General features: G+C 35.1%; 1 protein-coding gene across 1 annotated transcript in view; it reads right to left on the bottom strand.

Annotated features, from left to right (window-relative positions):
- Positions 1-1,360: 1,360 nt before the first annotated feature.
- uchl5 (ubiquitin carboxyl-terminal hydrolase L5) overlaps positions 1,361-14,241 on the bottom strand; it is a 34,201-nt gene continuing 21,320 nt past the window's right edge. Inside the window, exons 5-11 of the mRNA XM_039735230.1 lie at positions 14,037-14,098; positions 13,666-13,796; positions 13,011-13,074; positions 10,101-10,203; positions 9,397-9,510; positions 5,627-5,725; positions 1,361-1,607 (exon numbers count right to left, since the gene is read on the bottom strand). Of these exons, the coding sequence (XP_039591164.1) occupies positions 1,563-1,607; positions 5,627-5,725; positions 9,397-9,510; positions 10,101-10,203; positions 13,011-13,074; positions 13,666-13,796; positions 14,037-14,098 (618 nt within the window). The 3' untranslated portion in view covers positions 1,361-1,562. The remainder of the gene's footprint in view (positions 1,608-5,626; positions 5,726-9,396; positions 9,511-10,100; positions 10,204-13,010; positions 13,075-13,665; positions 13,797-14,036; positions 14,099-14,241) is intronic.

The following is a 14,241-nucleotide window of genomic DNA, read 5'->3' as shown; positions in this document are numbered from 1 at the left end:
GCTTCCTAATTTAAAGTTAATTTGTGGAACTCATAGTAGGAAAAAGCAGGACAATGTCTGGTGCATAGTAATACAACTGAAGTATTGTTAAATCTATTATTAATAGTTGAAGGGCAGGACAAACTGCTATGCTGTTTCAGGAAACAGCAAAAGATCTCCAGAGTCTAGAATTTATTTTTAGCAGAGTGTAGTTCACAATAATAAGTAAATAATGCTACAACTCTTAAAAAAGCCAAACTGTGCTCCATTGACTGTAGAACTTTTCAATTCAAAGAGTACTGCAGAAATATTGTTTCTTAAGTAGCATGATGTGTGCGACATTCCTTTATGAGTCTACTACTGAACAAACAGAGACCCCCACTGGACAAACTAGTTCCTCGCAGAGAACTTCTTCATTGAAACAAATACCAACATTCATGAGAGATGGGAGAATTTTTAAGTACAACTTTCCTTTTGCCTGCTGCTCACACAGAACCAGTGTCGGGTTGGAGAAATAGAATGAATAAAAAGATGACAAACTGTTGAAGACCTACTTATGAGAGGAGTAGCATTTTTAAAAAGCAGTTAAAGCGGTTCAGGGTGATATAAGGCTGAAATTGTCTTTGCAGACAAATGGGTTGAGGAAGCAAGGCTTAAAAACGGCAAATGAAAAGTAAAGGACTGCTTAAAAGGCAACGCATGGAGTCCAAATAAAAATAAAACAAAATACTGCAATATTTATCCAGCAGTGAAATAAAAATTAAAATGCTGCTAAGCTCTTACAGGAAACTGATGACATCTTACTGTTACTACACAAAATGAAAAACAGAGGTGACATGAAGCTGCTCACAACAGTAAATGAAGAAAATAAAAAACACAAGGAAGTTTACAGAAAAAGAATCTGTTGAGTCAGGAATGAATTACAAGAGACAACTTAACAGGGGCTCTTTAAATTCTAAAAAAGGAGAAAGATGATGAAGTTAATAAATGGATTATCCCCAAGACGAAACGAAGGTTTCAACCAGAATAATTGACTGAAACCAAATGACAAACTTAAAACAGAATCTAGTCATACATTTTCATTTATAACCAACTGTGCAGACTTTCTGCAGAACAAACAAACAATCTTGTGAAACACTGACAATTTTTGTGAAATAAAAATCCTTTCACCTTTAATATCAAATTTGGTTCTTAATTATTTGTACTGGAATGTTCATGATGGGGCTTTATGCTTTTAAATTTGAAGCACCATATCATATGAAACTAACCTGACCACTTGCTTTCTGTGTATATTGTCAAATTAAGCTTTCCACCTCAGTTATAACTAAGAAAATGAAGACAACCAATGCTTTTTGAATTTTTGAGAAAAAAAATTCTATAAATATATATAAAAAAGTTTAGATTTATTAGACAACTTTGCATGCATTAATTGCAAGTGATCAACATTCGGTCAACAGTGCATGTGAAACTAATAGCAATACAAATCACATTACTCTCTGTACAGATTACAGTTGGCTATGAATTTTTTCACAGATATAAATACAACAGATATTTCTGAGGAATAATCCTGCAGTGCATCATGATTATTTGGCTTCTTGGGCTTTCTTAGAATTCTGTTTTTCTTTTGCCTATTAAAAGAGAGAGAAAACGGGTTTCATTTTAAATAAAACAGCAACATCTAGTGGCAGTTTTCAATTAGTACAGGGAAAGGGGGAAAAAAAACCCACACATACACTGCATTATAAACTTTTTTGCTTTTTGTAAGAATGGTCACTTCTTAGGCATTCGAAAACAAACATCCCACAAAAACAAAAAATATTCATCACTAGTTTAATGGAGCAAGTATGTTTAGTGAGCTACTGAAATGTTTTACACAAGGGTAAGGTGCTCAGTTTACTTAAGGAGAAATTATACTAAATGGTTGTATGAAAGTAGTTGGGAGATGGTATAAAAATACCTCACTTTTCTCTGAACACTGCTTAATGATAATGAAAAGCAGCAATCTAGCTGCAGAATGTAACAGAACGGGGTCTTAAAATGCTTCAAGTATTCATTCAACCAAAGAAATACAATTTTTAGTAAATACTTTCTAAAGAGGAAATTGAGCAGTAGTGAACACTGGTAAAAATCCAACTTCCACTACAACTAAGAATACAATTTTTATATATACACCTGTGTGTGTGTGTATATATATATATATATATATATATATATATATATATATATATATATATATATATATATATATATATATATATATATATATATATATATATATATATATATATATATATATATATATACACACACACACAGTGGTGTGAAAACTATTTGCCCCTTCCTGATTCTTATTCTTTTGCATGTTTGTCACACAAAATGTTTCTGATCATCAAACACATTTAACCATTAGTCAAATATAACACAAGTAAACACAAAATGCAGTTTTTAAATGATGGTTTTATTATTTAGGGAGAAAAAAATCCAAACCTACATGGCCCTGTGTGAAAAAGTAATTGCCCCTTGTTAAAAATAACCTAACTGTGGTGTATCACACCCGAGTTCAATTTCCGTAGCCACCCCAGGCCTGATTACTGCCACACCTGTTTCAATCAAGAAATCACTTAAATAGGAGCTGCCTGACACAGAGAAGTAGACCAAAAGCACCCCAAAAGTTAGACATCATGCCTAGATCCAAAGAAATTCAGGAACAAATGAGAACAGAAGTAATTGAGATCTATCAGTCTGGTAAAGGTTATAAAGCCATTTCTAAAGCTTTGGGACTCCAGCGAACCACAGTGAGAGCCATTATCCACAAATGGCAAAAACATGGAACAGTGGTGAACCTTCCCAGGAGTGGCCGGCCGACCAAAATTACCCCAAGAGCGCAGAGATGACTCATCCGAGAGGTCACAAAACACCCCAGGACAACGTCTAAAGAACTGCAGGCCTCACTTGCCTCAATTAAGGTCAGTGTTCACGACTCCACCATAAGAGAGACTGGGCAAAACGGCCTGCATGGCAGATTTCAAGACGCAAACCACTGTTAAGCAAAAGAACATTAGGGCTCGTCTCAATTTTGCCAAGAAACATCTCAATGATTGCCAAGACTTTTGGGAAAATACCTTGTGGACTGATGAGACAAAAGTTGAACTTTTTGGAAGGCAAATGTCCCGTTACATCTGGCATAAAAGGAACACAGCATTTTAGAAAAAGGAACATCATACCAACAGTAAAATATGGTGGTGGTAGTGTGATGGTCTGGGGTTGTTTTGCTGCTTCAGGACCTGGAAGGCTTGCTGTGATAGATGGAACCATGAATTCTACTGTCTACCAAAAAATCCTGAAGGAGAATGTCCGGCCATCTGTTCGTCAACTCAAGCTGAAGCGATCTTGGGTGCTGCAACAGAACAATGACCCAAAACACACCAGGAAATCCACCTCTGAATGGCTGAAGAAAAACAAAATGAAGACTTTGGAGTGGCCTAGTCAAAGTCCTGACCTGAATCTAATTGAGATGCTATGGCATGACCTGAAAAATGGCGGTTCATGCTAGAAAACCCTCAAATAAAGCTGAATTACAACAATTCTGCAAAGATGAGTGGGCCAACACTCCTCCAGAGCGCTGTAAAAGACTCATTGTAAGTTATTGCAAATGCTTGATTGCAGTTATTGCTGCTAAGGGTGGCCCAACCAGTTATTAGGTTCAGGGGGCAATTACTTTTTCACACAGGGCCATGTAGGTTTGGATTTTTTTTTCTCCCTAAATAATAAAAGCCATCATTTAAAAACTGCATTTTGTGTTTACTTGTGTTATATTTGACTAATGTTTAAATGTGTTTGATGATCAGAAACATTTTGTGTGACAAACATGCAAAAGAATAAGAAATCAGGAAGGGGGCAAATAGTTTTTCACACCACTGTGTATATGTATGTATATTTATTTATTTAAGAGAGAGAGAGAGAGAGAGAGAGAGAGAGAGAGAGAGAGAGATAGAGAGATAGAGAGATATATATATATATATATAGATAGATATAGATAGATAGATATAGATAGATAGATATAGATAGATAGATATAGATAGATAGATATATAGATATATATATATATATATATATATATATATATATATATATATATAGATATATATATAGATATATATATATAGATATAGATATATATATAGATATAGATATATAGATATAGATATATATATCTCCTTTGACTTATATACCAAACAGGACGTAGACCAAACAATTTTTTCCCATAAGAAAATGGGGAAATGATTAATCCGTTCCCATGAAAAAAAATCCGTTATTGGCATATTATACATTGATGGGATTGTTTAAAATAATTTAAACACTGCTTAATATTAAAATACATAAATACAAAAGCAATTAGATGAAATAAATGAAAACTTAACCTCACTTTACATTTTAATAACGTCTGTTTTTCACAATCGTAGATACCATCGTTCTCAGCATACAGTATGCAGCAGCCAAGTCCCAGATATGCATGCCACCTTCATACTTTTCAACAATCAATTCAAATTTATGCAAAGAACCACAAAAATCACGTCAAAATTCACATAGAGTTATAGCGCGGGTTGTTCACTGAATGCTAGCAACTGGCGTACTGATGCTCATGGGCAGTCGTGGCTTTGTCTCGAGAGAGAGGTATGCAAGGGTAGCGCGCGGTGTTCTAGGATGCGAGTCGTATTCCAAGCAAAATTTTTTACGTGCAAACAGGACCTATACCAAGTTGAACTTATTCCAAATCGGACGTGTACCGAGGTACGACTGTGTGTGTGTGTGTGTGTGTGTGTATATATATAGTTTAATAAATACATACTGAAAGTGTATTTGTAAACTGACATATAGCTGACTGCAGATTGCAAATGCAGACTTGTCTAACACAACTGAGCTTACTGTATTAACATTCACTTCACTAAAGAGAGACTTAACATAATGCAAAATTCAGGGAAACAAAATACGATGCATTTGTTTAGCAAAAACAAATCATAAAAGGAGCAGCATCAAGATCTGTGTTTGGGTTGGTTTACATCTTCCTCACACTACTTGTGTATTACTTGTAATGCTGAGACAAAATTAACATATAAAAATTACCACTGCCTGTATGCTCTACTTGAAAATATATATATTTTTTTAAAGTTTTACTAGTTTATAAAAGAGTGAATGTGTTAATGCCAGTATATGTGTTTAATAATAACCTTGAAGTATCAGTTTTAAATTCAAGGTGTAAACAAAAACTTTCTTCACAAGAAAGCAATGAACAACCAATATTGATTAAATGTAATGAAGAACTGTTTTGGGGACGACTGCATCACTAAAAGTACTCTTTGTAAATATACAACTAACTTGAAAAAGCTGTACCAATAATCACATAAAGGTGACCTATTCAGGCATTATATTCGGTTTCTTATGCCACCCCACCAAAAAACATCAATATCGATATTACTACTGTGGAGTTTTTTGGGAAAACTTTAGTGCCCCCAGGGCATTGAGTGCAAGCACAGCAGCTTGTAATGCATCATGGATTTCATATTTCCTTATTATGTAGACTCTTACTGAAACTCTTCACTGTACTGCTTAGAACCTTGGATCAGTATAAAGCAAAACAAACCTGTACCTTTTCAACTAAAGGTATTAACTGTTGAAATTCAGCCAATGTCTTCAAAAGTTCCATTATAAAGGGAAGGTAATTATGCTTTCTCCTAATATTTTCAACCTAATTTGCAAAAAGAAAAAAAAAAATTTCTTTTAGCAGAATATTTTTCTACACAATGAAATGTTCAAACATGAGGATAATATTAATAATACATTTTATCTATATAGCGCTTTTTCCATGCTCAAGGCACTTCAGTTTAAGAACGAACGACAGGGTATACAGTATATAGCATTGTACTAAACCAGATAAAGAGTAAGATAGTAAATTCAGAGGAAAAAAAGCCTAACAGGCAACATAACTGATTGTCTAGCACGTACACACACGCGCACACACACACAGGTTACATGAGCATCTTGACAGAGAGCTAAACAGAGAAGGGTAGTAAGTGTCAGGTAGAGCTAAAAGCCTTCCTGAACAGATTAGAGCTTTTTTTTTTTTTTAAAAGAATACATGGAGTCAGCTGATCTGATTAATTTCATTAGGTCATCCCAGAGTCTTGGCGCTATACAGCTGAAGGCCCTGTCACCCATGGAGTGGAAATAAGTGTGGGGCACAACAAGATTGCCAGAATCAGAAGACCTTAGTGGGCAGACAGGCACATAGTGATGGAGAAGGTCACTTATGTAGTTTGGCGCAAGGTCGTTTAAGGCTTTGTAGGTTATTAGTAGGATTTTATATTCAATTCTGTAAGACACAGGGAGCCAGTGAAGGCGGAGCAGGATGGGTGTTATGTGCTCACTGCTGCCGGTCAGCGCAAGGACTCTTCCAGCCGAGTTTTGAATAAGCTGGAGCTGTGATGTAAGATTAGAAGGGGCACCTGCCAGTAGGGAATTACAAAAATGGATGTGGGATGTGATAAAAGCATGGACAAGTTTCTCAGCGTTAGAAAAGGAGAGGAAGGAGTGAACACGTGATATGTTACGGAGGTGAAAGTAAGAATGTTTCTTAATGTGATGTATGTGGGCAGAATAAGACAGGGAGGAATCAAAAATGACACCAAGATTCTTTGCAGTAGAGGCAGGTCTGTTGAGATCACCGCCAAGATTTACTGGGAAGGAGCTCATTTTATTAAGTTGCACTTTAGTCCCAATTTGCAGGAGTTCAGTTCTGTTGCAATTTAATTTTAAAGAGTTCTGCTCCATCCAGGTTTTAATTTCACTGAGGCAAGATGTGAGCTGAGAAAGCTCTGATGAAGTTCTACTTTTAACATTGAAATAGAGTTGAGCATAGTCTGCATAAAAATGATAACCCAGTCCAAAGCTACGAATAATATGGCCAAGGGGAAGCATATAAATACAGAAAAGCAGAGGACCGAGGACACAGCCCTGAGGATCTCCTTGTATGACTGGCACTGTGCTGGACCTGCTGTTGCCAAGACTAACAAACTCTTGTTTATTAGTCAGATAGGACTTGAACCACTGGAGGGCAGTGCCAGAGATACCCAGCATGTTCTCCATTCTGGACAGTAGAATGTCGTGTGTGACAGTGTCAAATGCTGCACTGAGGTCTAACAGAATTAATATGCTGGTTTGTCCACAGTCTGCTGCCATAAGCAAATCATTGGTTACCCGTAGCAGAGCAGTTTCACAGCTGTGCCGCAACCTGAAACCAGACAAAGGGTTCCATCAAATTATTAGAAGTTAAGTAGTTGGTGAGGTGGGAAGCTACAACACGCTCAAGAACTTTTGACAGAAAAGGCGAGTAGGAAATAGGCCTAAAATTGGTAAGATTGTCAGTATCAAGACCAGACTTTTTTTAATATTGGGGTTACAGAAGTGGTTTTAAAAGTGAGCAGCACAAAGCCAGTGTCAATGGATGAGTTTATTATTATTGTAATAGTCGGGATTATGGCATGAAAGCAGGATTTAAGTAGTGTGCTGGGGATGTGGTCTAGTACACAAGTAGTTGGCCTCATCTTACAAAGCAGGTCATTAACAGAAGCAGATGTGACTGGTGAGAACTTAGAGAAGGAGCTGAATGGAGTGGGAAAACAGGGAAAGATATAAACAGATGGTGTTGGTTAAATTATTTAGATCTTTAATTTTGTTACAGAAAAAGTGGAGGAATGTCTCACAGAGTTCAGTAGAAGAGATAGTTGGGCCAGATGCGGGTTTGAATAGTTTATTAACTACAAAGAACAAAAACCTTGAGTTATCATGGCCACTTTCTATTATTCTGCCATAATGGGTGTTCTTGGCAGCAGTTAGTACTTCTCTGTAAGCACTTTGGTGGTCAGAGAAAGCCTGGATGTGCACGGTGAGGCCAGACTTACATGACATTCTCTCAAGGCGTTGCCCAGTTGCTTTCTTAGATCACAATTCTGAATTATACCAAGGAGCTGAACGCTTAAAGGAAACCTCATGTTTTAAAGGAGCTGTTTTATCTAATGCTGAATGAAGGGCTGTGTTATAGTGGGCAACAAGACTATCTAGTGTTGATGGAATAGGCGAAGACAGTAAAGATCAGAAATGGATCCAGAAAGGATAGAGGGACAGATATTTTTAAGTTTTCTGTAAGAAATTTGTCGGTTACAGGTAAGAGGAGAGAGAGGTAATGAGATAGTGTAAAGCACTGCTTTATGGTCAGAGAGTCCCAAATCAGTGCTGTAAATGTTGGTAACAGATTGGGAAAATGAACATGTTTTTTTCAAGTCAAAACAGTCCAGTAAGGATAGGAATTCATTTCTCAGTTTAGATGTGGGGATGTCAATATGGATGTTCAAATCACCAAGAAGAATGACTCTCTGGGAAAAGGAACTTAAGTGGGGTAATAGTTCAGTCAGATCAGATAAGAAGGTTGTACTGTATTTTGGAGGACGATAATGAACAATGCGAAAGACAGGACCTGATTCCGTTATCAGTTTAAGAGCCAGAAACTCAAAAGACAATGGACAATCAATTGGGATTCTTTTGTTGTCTAAATCCACTCCGACAATTACTGCAAGTCCTCTGCCTTGTCTTGAGCTACGAGGCTCTGTGAGGAAAGTTTAAGCAGGTGGTGTCACCTCCGTGAGAGACGTAAATTTATTCGGTTTTTGCCAAGTCTCCGCTAAATACAGCATATAAAGTTTGGTGTCAATGATGAATTCTGACAGCACCAATACTTTGCCATTAAGAAATCTTGAATTAAACAATGCAATATTAGAATTAGGCTTCTTTTTGCACAGAGCCATGACTGGAGTTTATTTTCATATACTGTAAATTTGGCACACTGACACTTTTATTTCCAGGGCCATGAGTAGGACGGTGTATTCCTTAGCAGATACTGCCTGTAATCTTTTTATTCGCAGCCAGGTGGTGGTGGTGGCGGTGACCTGACCCACGATGTACATATTTCGGGCGCCGCAAAATACCAGTGTCTTTTAGGATATTCCAGCTAGACCATTCGCTCTGGACAAACTGTTTAATATGTAATGTAGTAATAACAACATGTACATAAAGTAGCCTACAGTGTATTTTTGAATGTGTTCTTCCATTGTTTAGTAACAGGATTATAATCTATCCAGGATTCAGGTTCAAGTTTTTAGTCAGGTGGACAATGAAATTCTTACCAAGTCGTTTCTTTAGAACAACTGCAACATGTACCAACAAAGAAACACACAAACAGGAACTTGTCTGATATGTTAATGGTAATTTACTATCACCATTTTAAACTATAAAGTCAGTAACAGCACATCTTCATACAACTTTACCATCATGACTGCAAAAAAGGGAAAAACCAAAAGCACTAACCTTATACCTCTTCAACTTTTGATTCTCTTCATCAATTAACATTTGGTATTTTGCAATTTCTGACTGTATTGAACTTAATAGATTGCTACTCTGGTCTGTATCCATTGGCTCCTCCTGCAATTATAAAACAAATTGAAGATATATGCAACCTGGAAAAAAAACCAAATGAAATTCTAAAAATGACATTACTTTCAATTTGTTTTTATAAACTGTTAACCAAACACATTTTTGGGTGAGTATAATTTAACCACATTAACTTTTCACATTGTTACTCAACAGCCCTACTTTAAAATGTATCAATTTCTTTAATAACCAATCTGCAAACAATGCACCATAATAAAAAGCAAAAACATTTTAACAATTTCGTAAATGTATTAAAAATAAAAAACTAAAATAAATATCAACATAATTATAGACACCTCTTGCTATGACACTCCAAAACTGACTTTGAGTGCATCCTGTTACGAAAGAAAAAAAAAAAAAGGGAAAAAAGTGGTTTGCATATTTGGACTGTACTTAATCATGAGAAAATGAAACACACTACTGAAACTTTCAAGTTTAAATAAAATCATTCTCATATCAAAGGCTCATTCTTCTGTTAATTATAATTATTAAAATGCATGTGGCTTCAGTAGACAGAAAGACAGAAAAATGCTTACTAAAACCCTATAAGCGCAATTTAGGTGTTTTTTAAAATCACTAACTTCAGTAAGCTGACTTTGAAGTTCTGAGATCTTGCGTTCATAAATCATTTTTCTGTCTGATACAATTGCCATCAGGTTAAATCTTATTTCACCTTCACTGTACCTTGGGAAGAAAAACAAAACACCTGTGAAATCAACATTCTCTAAATGAAAAATTCAGCACACATTAACATTATAATGATTATACCAAACCAAACAATTCATAAAATTCAGCAACAAACAACATATGTTTGACAACATCCAACAAAAAACGTATAATGTTCATGCATTTAAAAGTAACAGACACAGAACTATGTATAAAATTGTGCAGTTTAGACAGAATTTAGATAATTGTTTAATTAAAACACATTTGTAGGCCTAAAACAGAGTCTAATCTGTTATGATTTTTAACCTACTGTATATCTTAATTTAAGACAAATTTTTTGTATTAATTAAAATTAGTTTCCCATTGAAAATAAAACTAAACTCAAGTTATGGGTTTCTGCCACCTGGGAAAAAGTTATTTGTTCACTATATATTTTCCCTCCATCAATTTAAAGGGAATGCTTTCAAAACACTGCAGAAATGCACAACTTGTTCAGAGTATGCTACACATTATTTGTCATTAGGGCTGTCAAATTATACAAAAAGTGGGGTTTGAATACTCCTATTAAAAATAAATAAATATTTCAATATACTAATGTGCCTTTGTATGCTTCATCATTACTATCGTCTTTTTGCTCATGGTACAGCTTCATATCATGCTGTGCTTACAACTTATACACTGATACAGCTTTACTTGAAAACAAAGCCTTTCCCAAAAACAAGATTTTTGGTACATAGAAAGGGACATGATCAAAGAGGAAAGTGGAACCAGGACATTTCCTTCTGCTTATAATGCATATATGAAATATACAAAACCTCTTCTAATTACTTACAATTCATACATACTCATTATTTTAGTCCCTCGCACCTTGTCCTCTCCTCCACCCCTTTGTGCCACTATATGCCTTTCTGGCCCTTGGGTGCTAAAGACATGATGTCGGGGCCCATCTGTATTTTACAAATTGAAAGAATCTTAACTAAGTCTATTCATGTTTCACAAAAGGATTTACTGAAAAGTACTGAATATTACATTGTAATAATCTTTAGGTATTAGCTCCTCATATTTATTTGGAAAACACTTTCATTAGTAGCATCTTAAAAATATTGCTAAGTAAAATACCATACATAGCAAAAGTTTAAAACAAATTGCAAGTGTAGGGTATAGCTTATTATTTTGTTATAATAACAAAATGAAAATCAGAAATATGGAAGTTATTTACTATTATGTGTAATGAGAAAAGAAATAAGCTTTGTGCTATGATGACTGCTCAAGGGTTTTAATAACAAAAGAGCAAATCAGGTATCTCAGGTTCAGAAGTGAAACCGAACAGGTACAGGAGGAAAGAATTATACTTTTAGTACATTGAACAAGCCTTTAAAATCTGTTAGTACACTTGTTAATTAAAAATGCAGAGCAGTGTGGTAGAAAAGTCAGTCCACTTTATAAAAATAGATATAAACCAACAATTATAAATATGATTTATAATTGATCATGGAGGTAATGTGCAAAATGCACACAAAATCTATACATATAAAGGAAAGTCAGGATCTGAGAGACTGTGTTTGTGGAGGGATGGAGAGTCATTTGATCATCTCCCCTCTCATTCACCTCATATCATTCACTTCATTTCACTCCGAGCTGATTTCCGCAGCTGACGCGGTCTTACCGTTCTTTTTCCTTAGTGTTTAGTCCTCTCTCCTTTACTGATTTATATAAAGGAGAGTTGGGATCCGAGAGACTGTGTTTGTGGAGGAATGGAGAGTTAAGGTGGGTGGGGGAGTCACGTGATCATCTCCCCTCCCATTCAACTCATTTCATTCACTTCATTTCGCTCCAAGCTGAGCTCCGCAGCTGACGCGGTCTTGCCGTTCTTTTTCCTTAGTGTTTAGTCCTCTCTCCTTTACTGATTTACTTTTTACTAGACGCAGTACTTACTGAATAGTATTTTTTCAATTAGTGTTTCTACTTAGTGTTTCTTATTGTTTAGTAGACGCGGTGTGCCGGTGTTCCCGGCGGTGTTGCAGTTTACTGTTACCTTCCACTTCGTTTTTGTACTTTAGTAGACTTACTTTATCTCATTTACTGTTGTTTTTTACTGTTGTTCCCGGTGGTGTTGCCCTTTTTTACTCATCTCATTTAGTGTTTGGTAGACTTTTACTTTATCTCATTTACTTTTGTTCCTGGTAGTGTTGCGGTTTTTCCCGTTTCTATTTTCTATGTAGCATGTTCACGAATTAGTCATAGAGAAAATTTATATATTTTGGCTCCAGGAGGACAAACCAAAAATGTTGTATATAAAGAAGCTCTATAAGTCGCATGTAGATATATAATTATTCCAACTACACAGACTACAGCAAAGTGCACAAGGTCTGCTAGTACAGAAGTATAGCAGCATAGCATTTCTAAAGTAACAGATTCCTGAAATGAGTGGAAGGTAAAAAAAAATTAAAACGTTTACAATCAATGTTTACCTTTAAGGAAAAACTTTTTCATATAGATTTGAAATTTATTCGAATAGTTATGTTCACTCTGACAGCCCTACTTGAAAATGCAAGAGTACAGCAGCTGCAAGAAGGACTGTTAATTTCCTAGTATCCTGTCATCAATAGCTTTTTACCATGTTCATCTGAACACATTGTAATATTTTTCAAAGTATGTCTTCTACGTAAGTACCTATGCTACTCCAAGAACACAGGAATCAAAGAGATAAGCATTTATCAAAAGAAAATTTTCTTGGCCCATTATTAATTTACCCTAACAGAGAATATTTGAAAAATAGATATTTCTAAATTACAGAAAATTAGAAATGTAAGAAACTGCATTACTTTTGAATTCTTTTCTCTATTACTGGTCGTACAGCACTTATCCAGTCATCCTGGTTGCAGGCACCTAAAAGAGTGATATTAAATAAATAAACCCAGTAATATAAACTATACAAAATATATTTAACATCTTTCTATGATTTAAGAGGTAAATTGGTTCTAACAGACATTTGTAAAAATAGAAAGGGTGAAGGCTATCACTTCAACATAGTCAAATAATTACAAAGACAATGCATTCATAAACACTCTTAATTTTTAAGATATACAGTAGATAAATATATGTGTATATATAAATATATATAATACAAAAATAGAACTTAAAATTGAGGCAACTATGTATTTACATTCAATTATAATGTTATAATGCCTGAATACTAGAACAGTTACATTAAGAATAGTCACTTTAAAGAAGCAGGTGGTTGGTTTAATTACAGAGAGTGAAAAAAGAAAATTGACTGGATGAAGACATTTGTAATAAGACACAGTATGTGGCCATAAATGTGTAAATAAGTGATAGCAGGTGATATCACACTATGTTTCGTAACTAATTCCGTGGAATGTGGAAAAAAGTAAATCTGTTGTGTAAACATTGGGGTTAAGTTTAGTTAAAAAAAAAAAACAAAATAAATTTCTGATTACCAGAAATTGCCATTTATACCTAGGTCAATTGGGCCTTCACGCAGACCATCCAATTCATAGAGACGTCCACTGACTGGAACATAACTCACAAAGTGAAAGGCATCTTCATCTTTTGCAGTTGATTTTGCATCAAACTCAAACATCTGCTGCCTGTTAATTAGATCAAAGTATTCAATGTCCTCATGAGCTTTTGTTTCCACTCAAAAATTTGCAAGAGTAGCATAAACAAATCTCTTTTAAATAAAATGCTTACATTCAACCCAACTATGGCATGGCTATACAAATGTCTCAATAATTAAACATTTAATGAATGCAATTTAATGCCCTCTTATTAAAAAAAAATAATAATTCATTGATAGCATTCAAACAAAGACTGTTTTCAATATGTACCTGGCAAAACCGTTGTGAACTTGGCGAATGACTTCAGAGTTGCTCAGTGCCAAACCCTTCATCTGGTGAAAAGAATTTAGCATAAATATACACTTAAGTTGACATTACTACTAGAAGTACATATTTGGGGAAAAATGCAAAGGACCTCTTCATAACCCTCTCTCTATGGCAACTCATCACCATTTATATAAAATTTGTATCAAAT

The sequence above is a fragment of the Polypterus senegalus genome, chromosome 14 (assembly GCF_016835505.1).
Source record: "Polypterus senegalus isolate Bchr_013 chromosome 14, ASM1683550v1, whole genome shotgun sequence".
Classification (NCBI taxonomy): domain Eukaryota; kingdom Metazoa; phylum Chordata; class Cladistia; order Polypteriformes; family Polypteridae; genus Polypterus; species Polypterus senegalus.
This window is presented reverse-complemented; position numbering and strand designations above follow the sequence as displayed.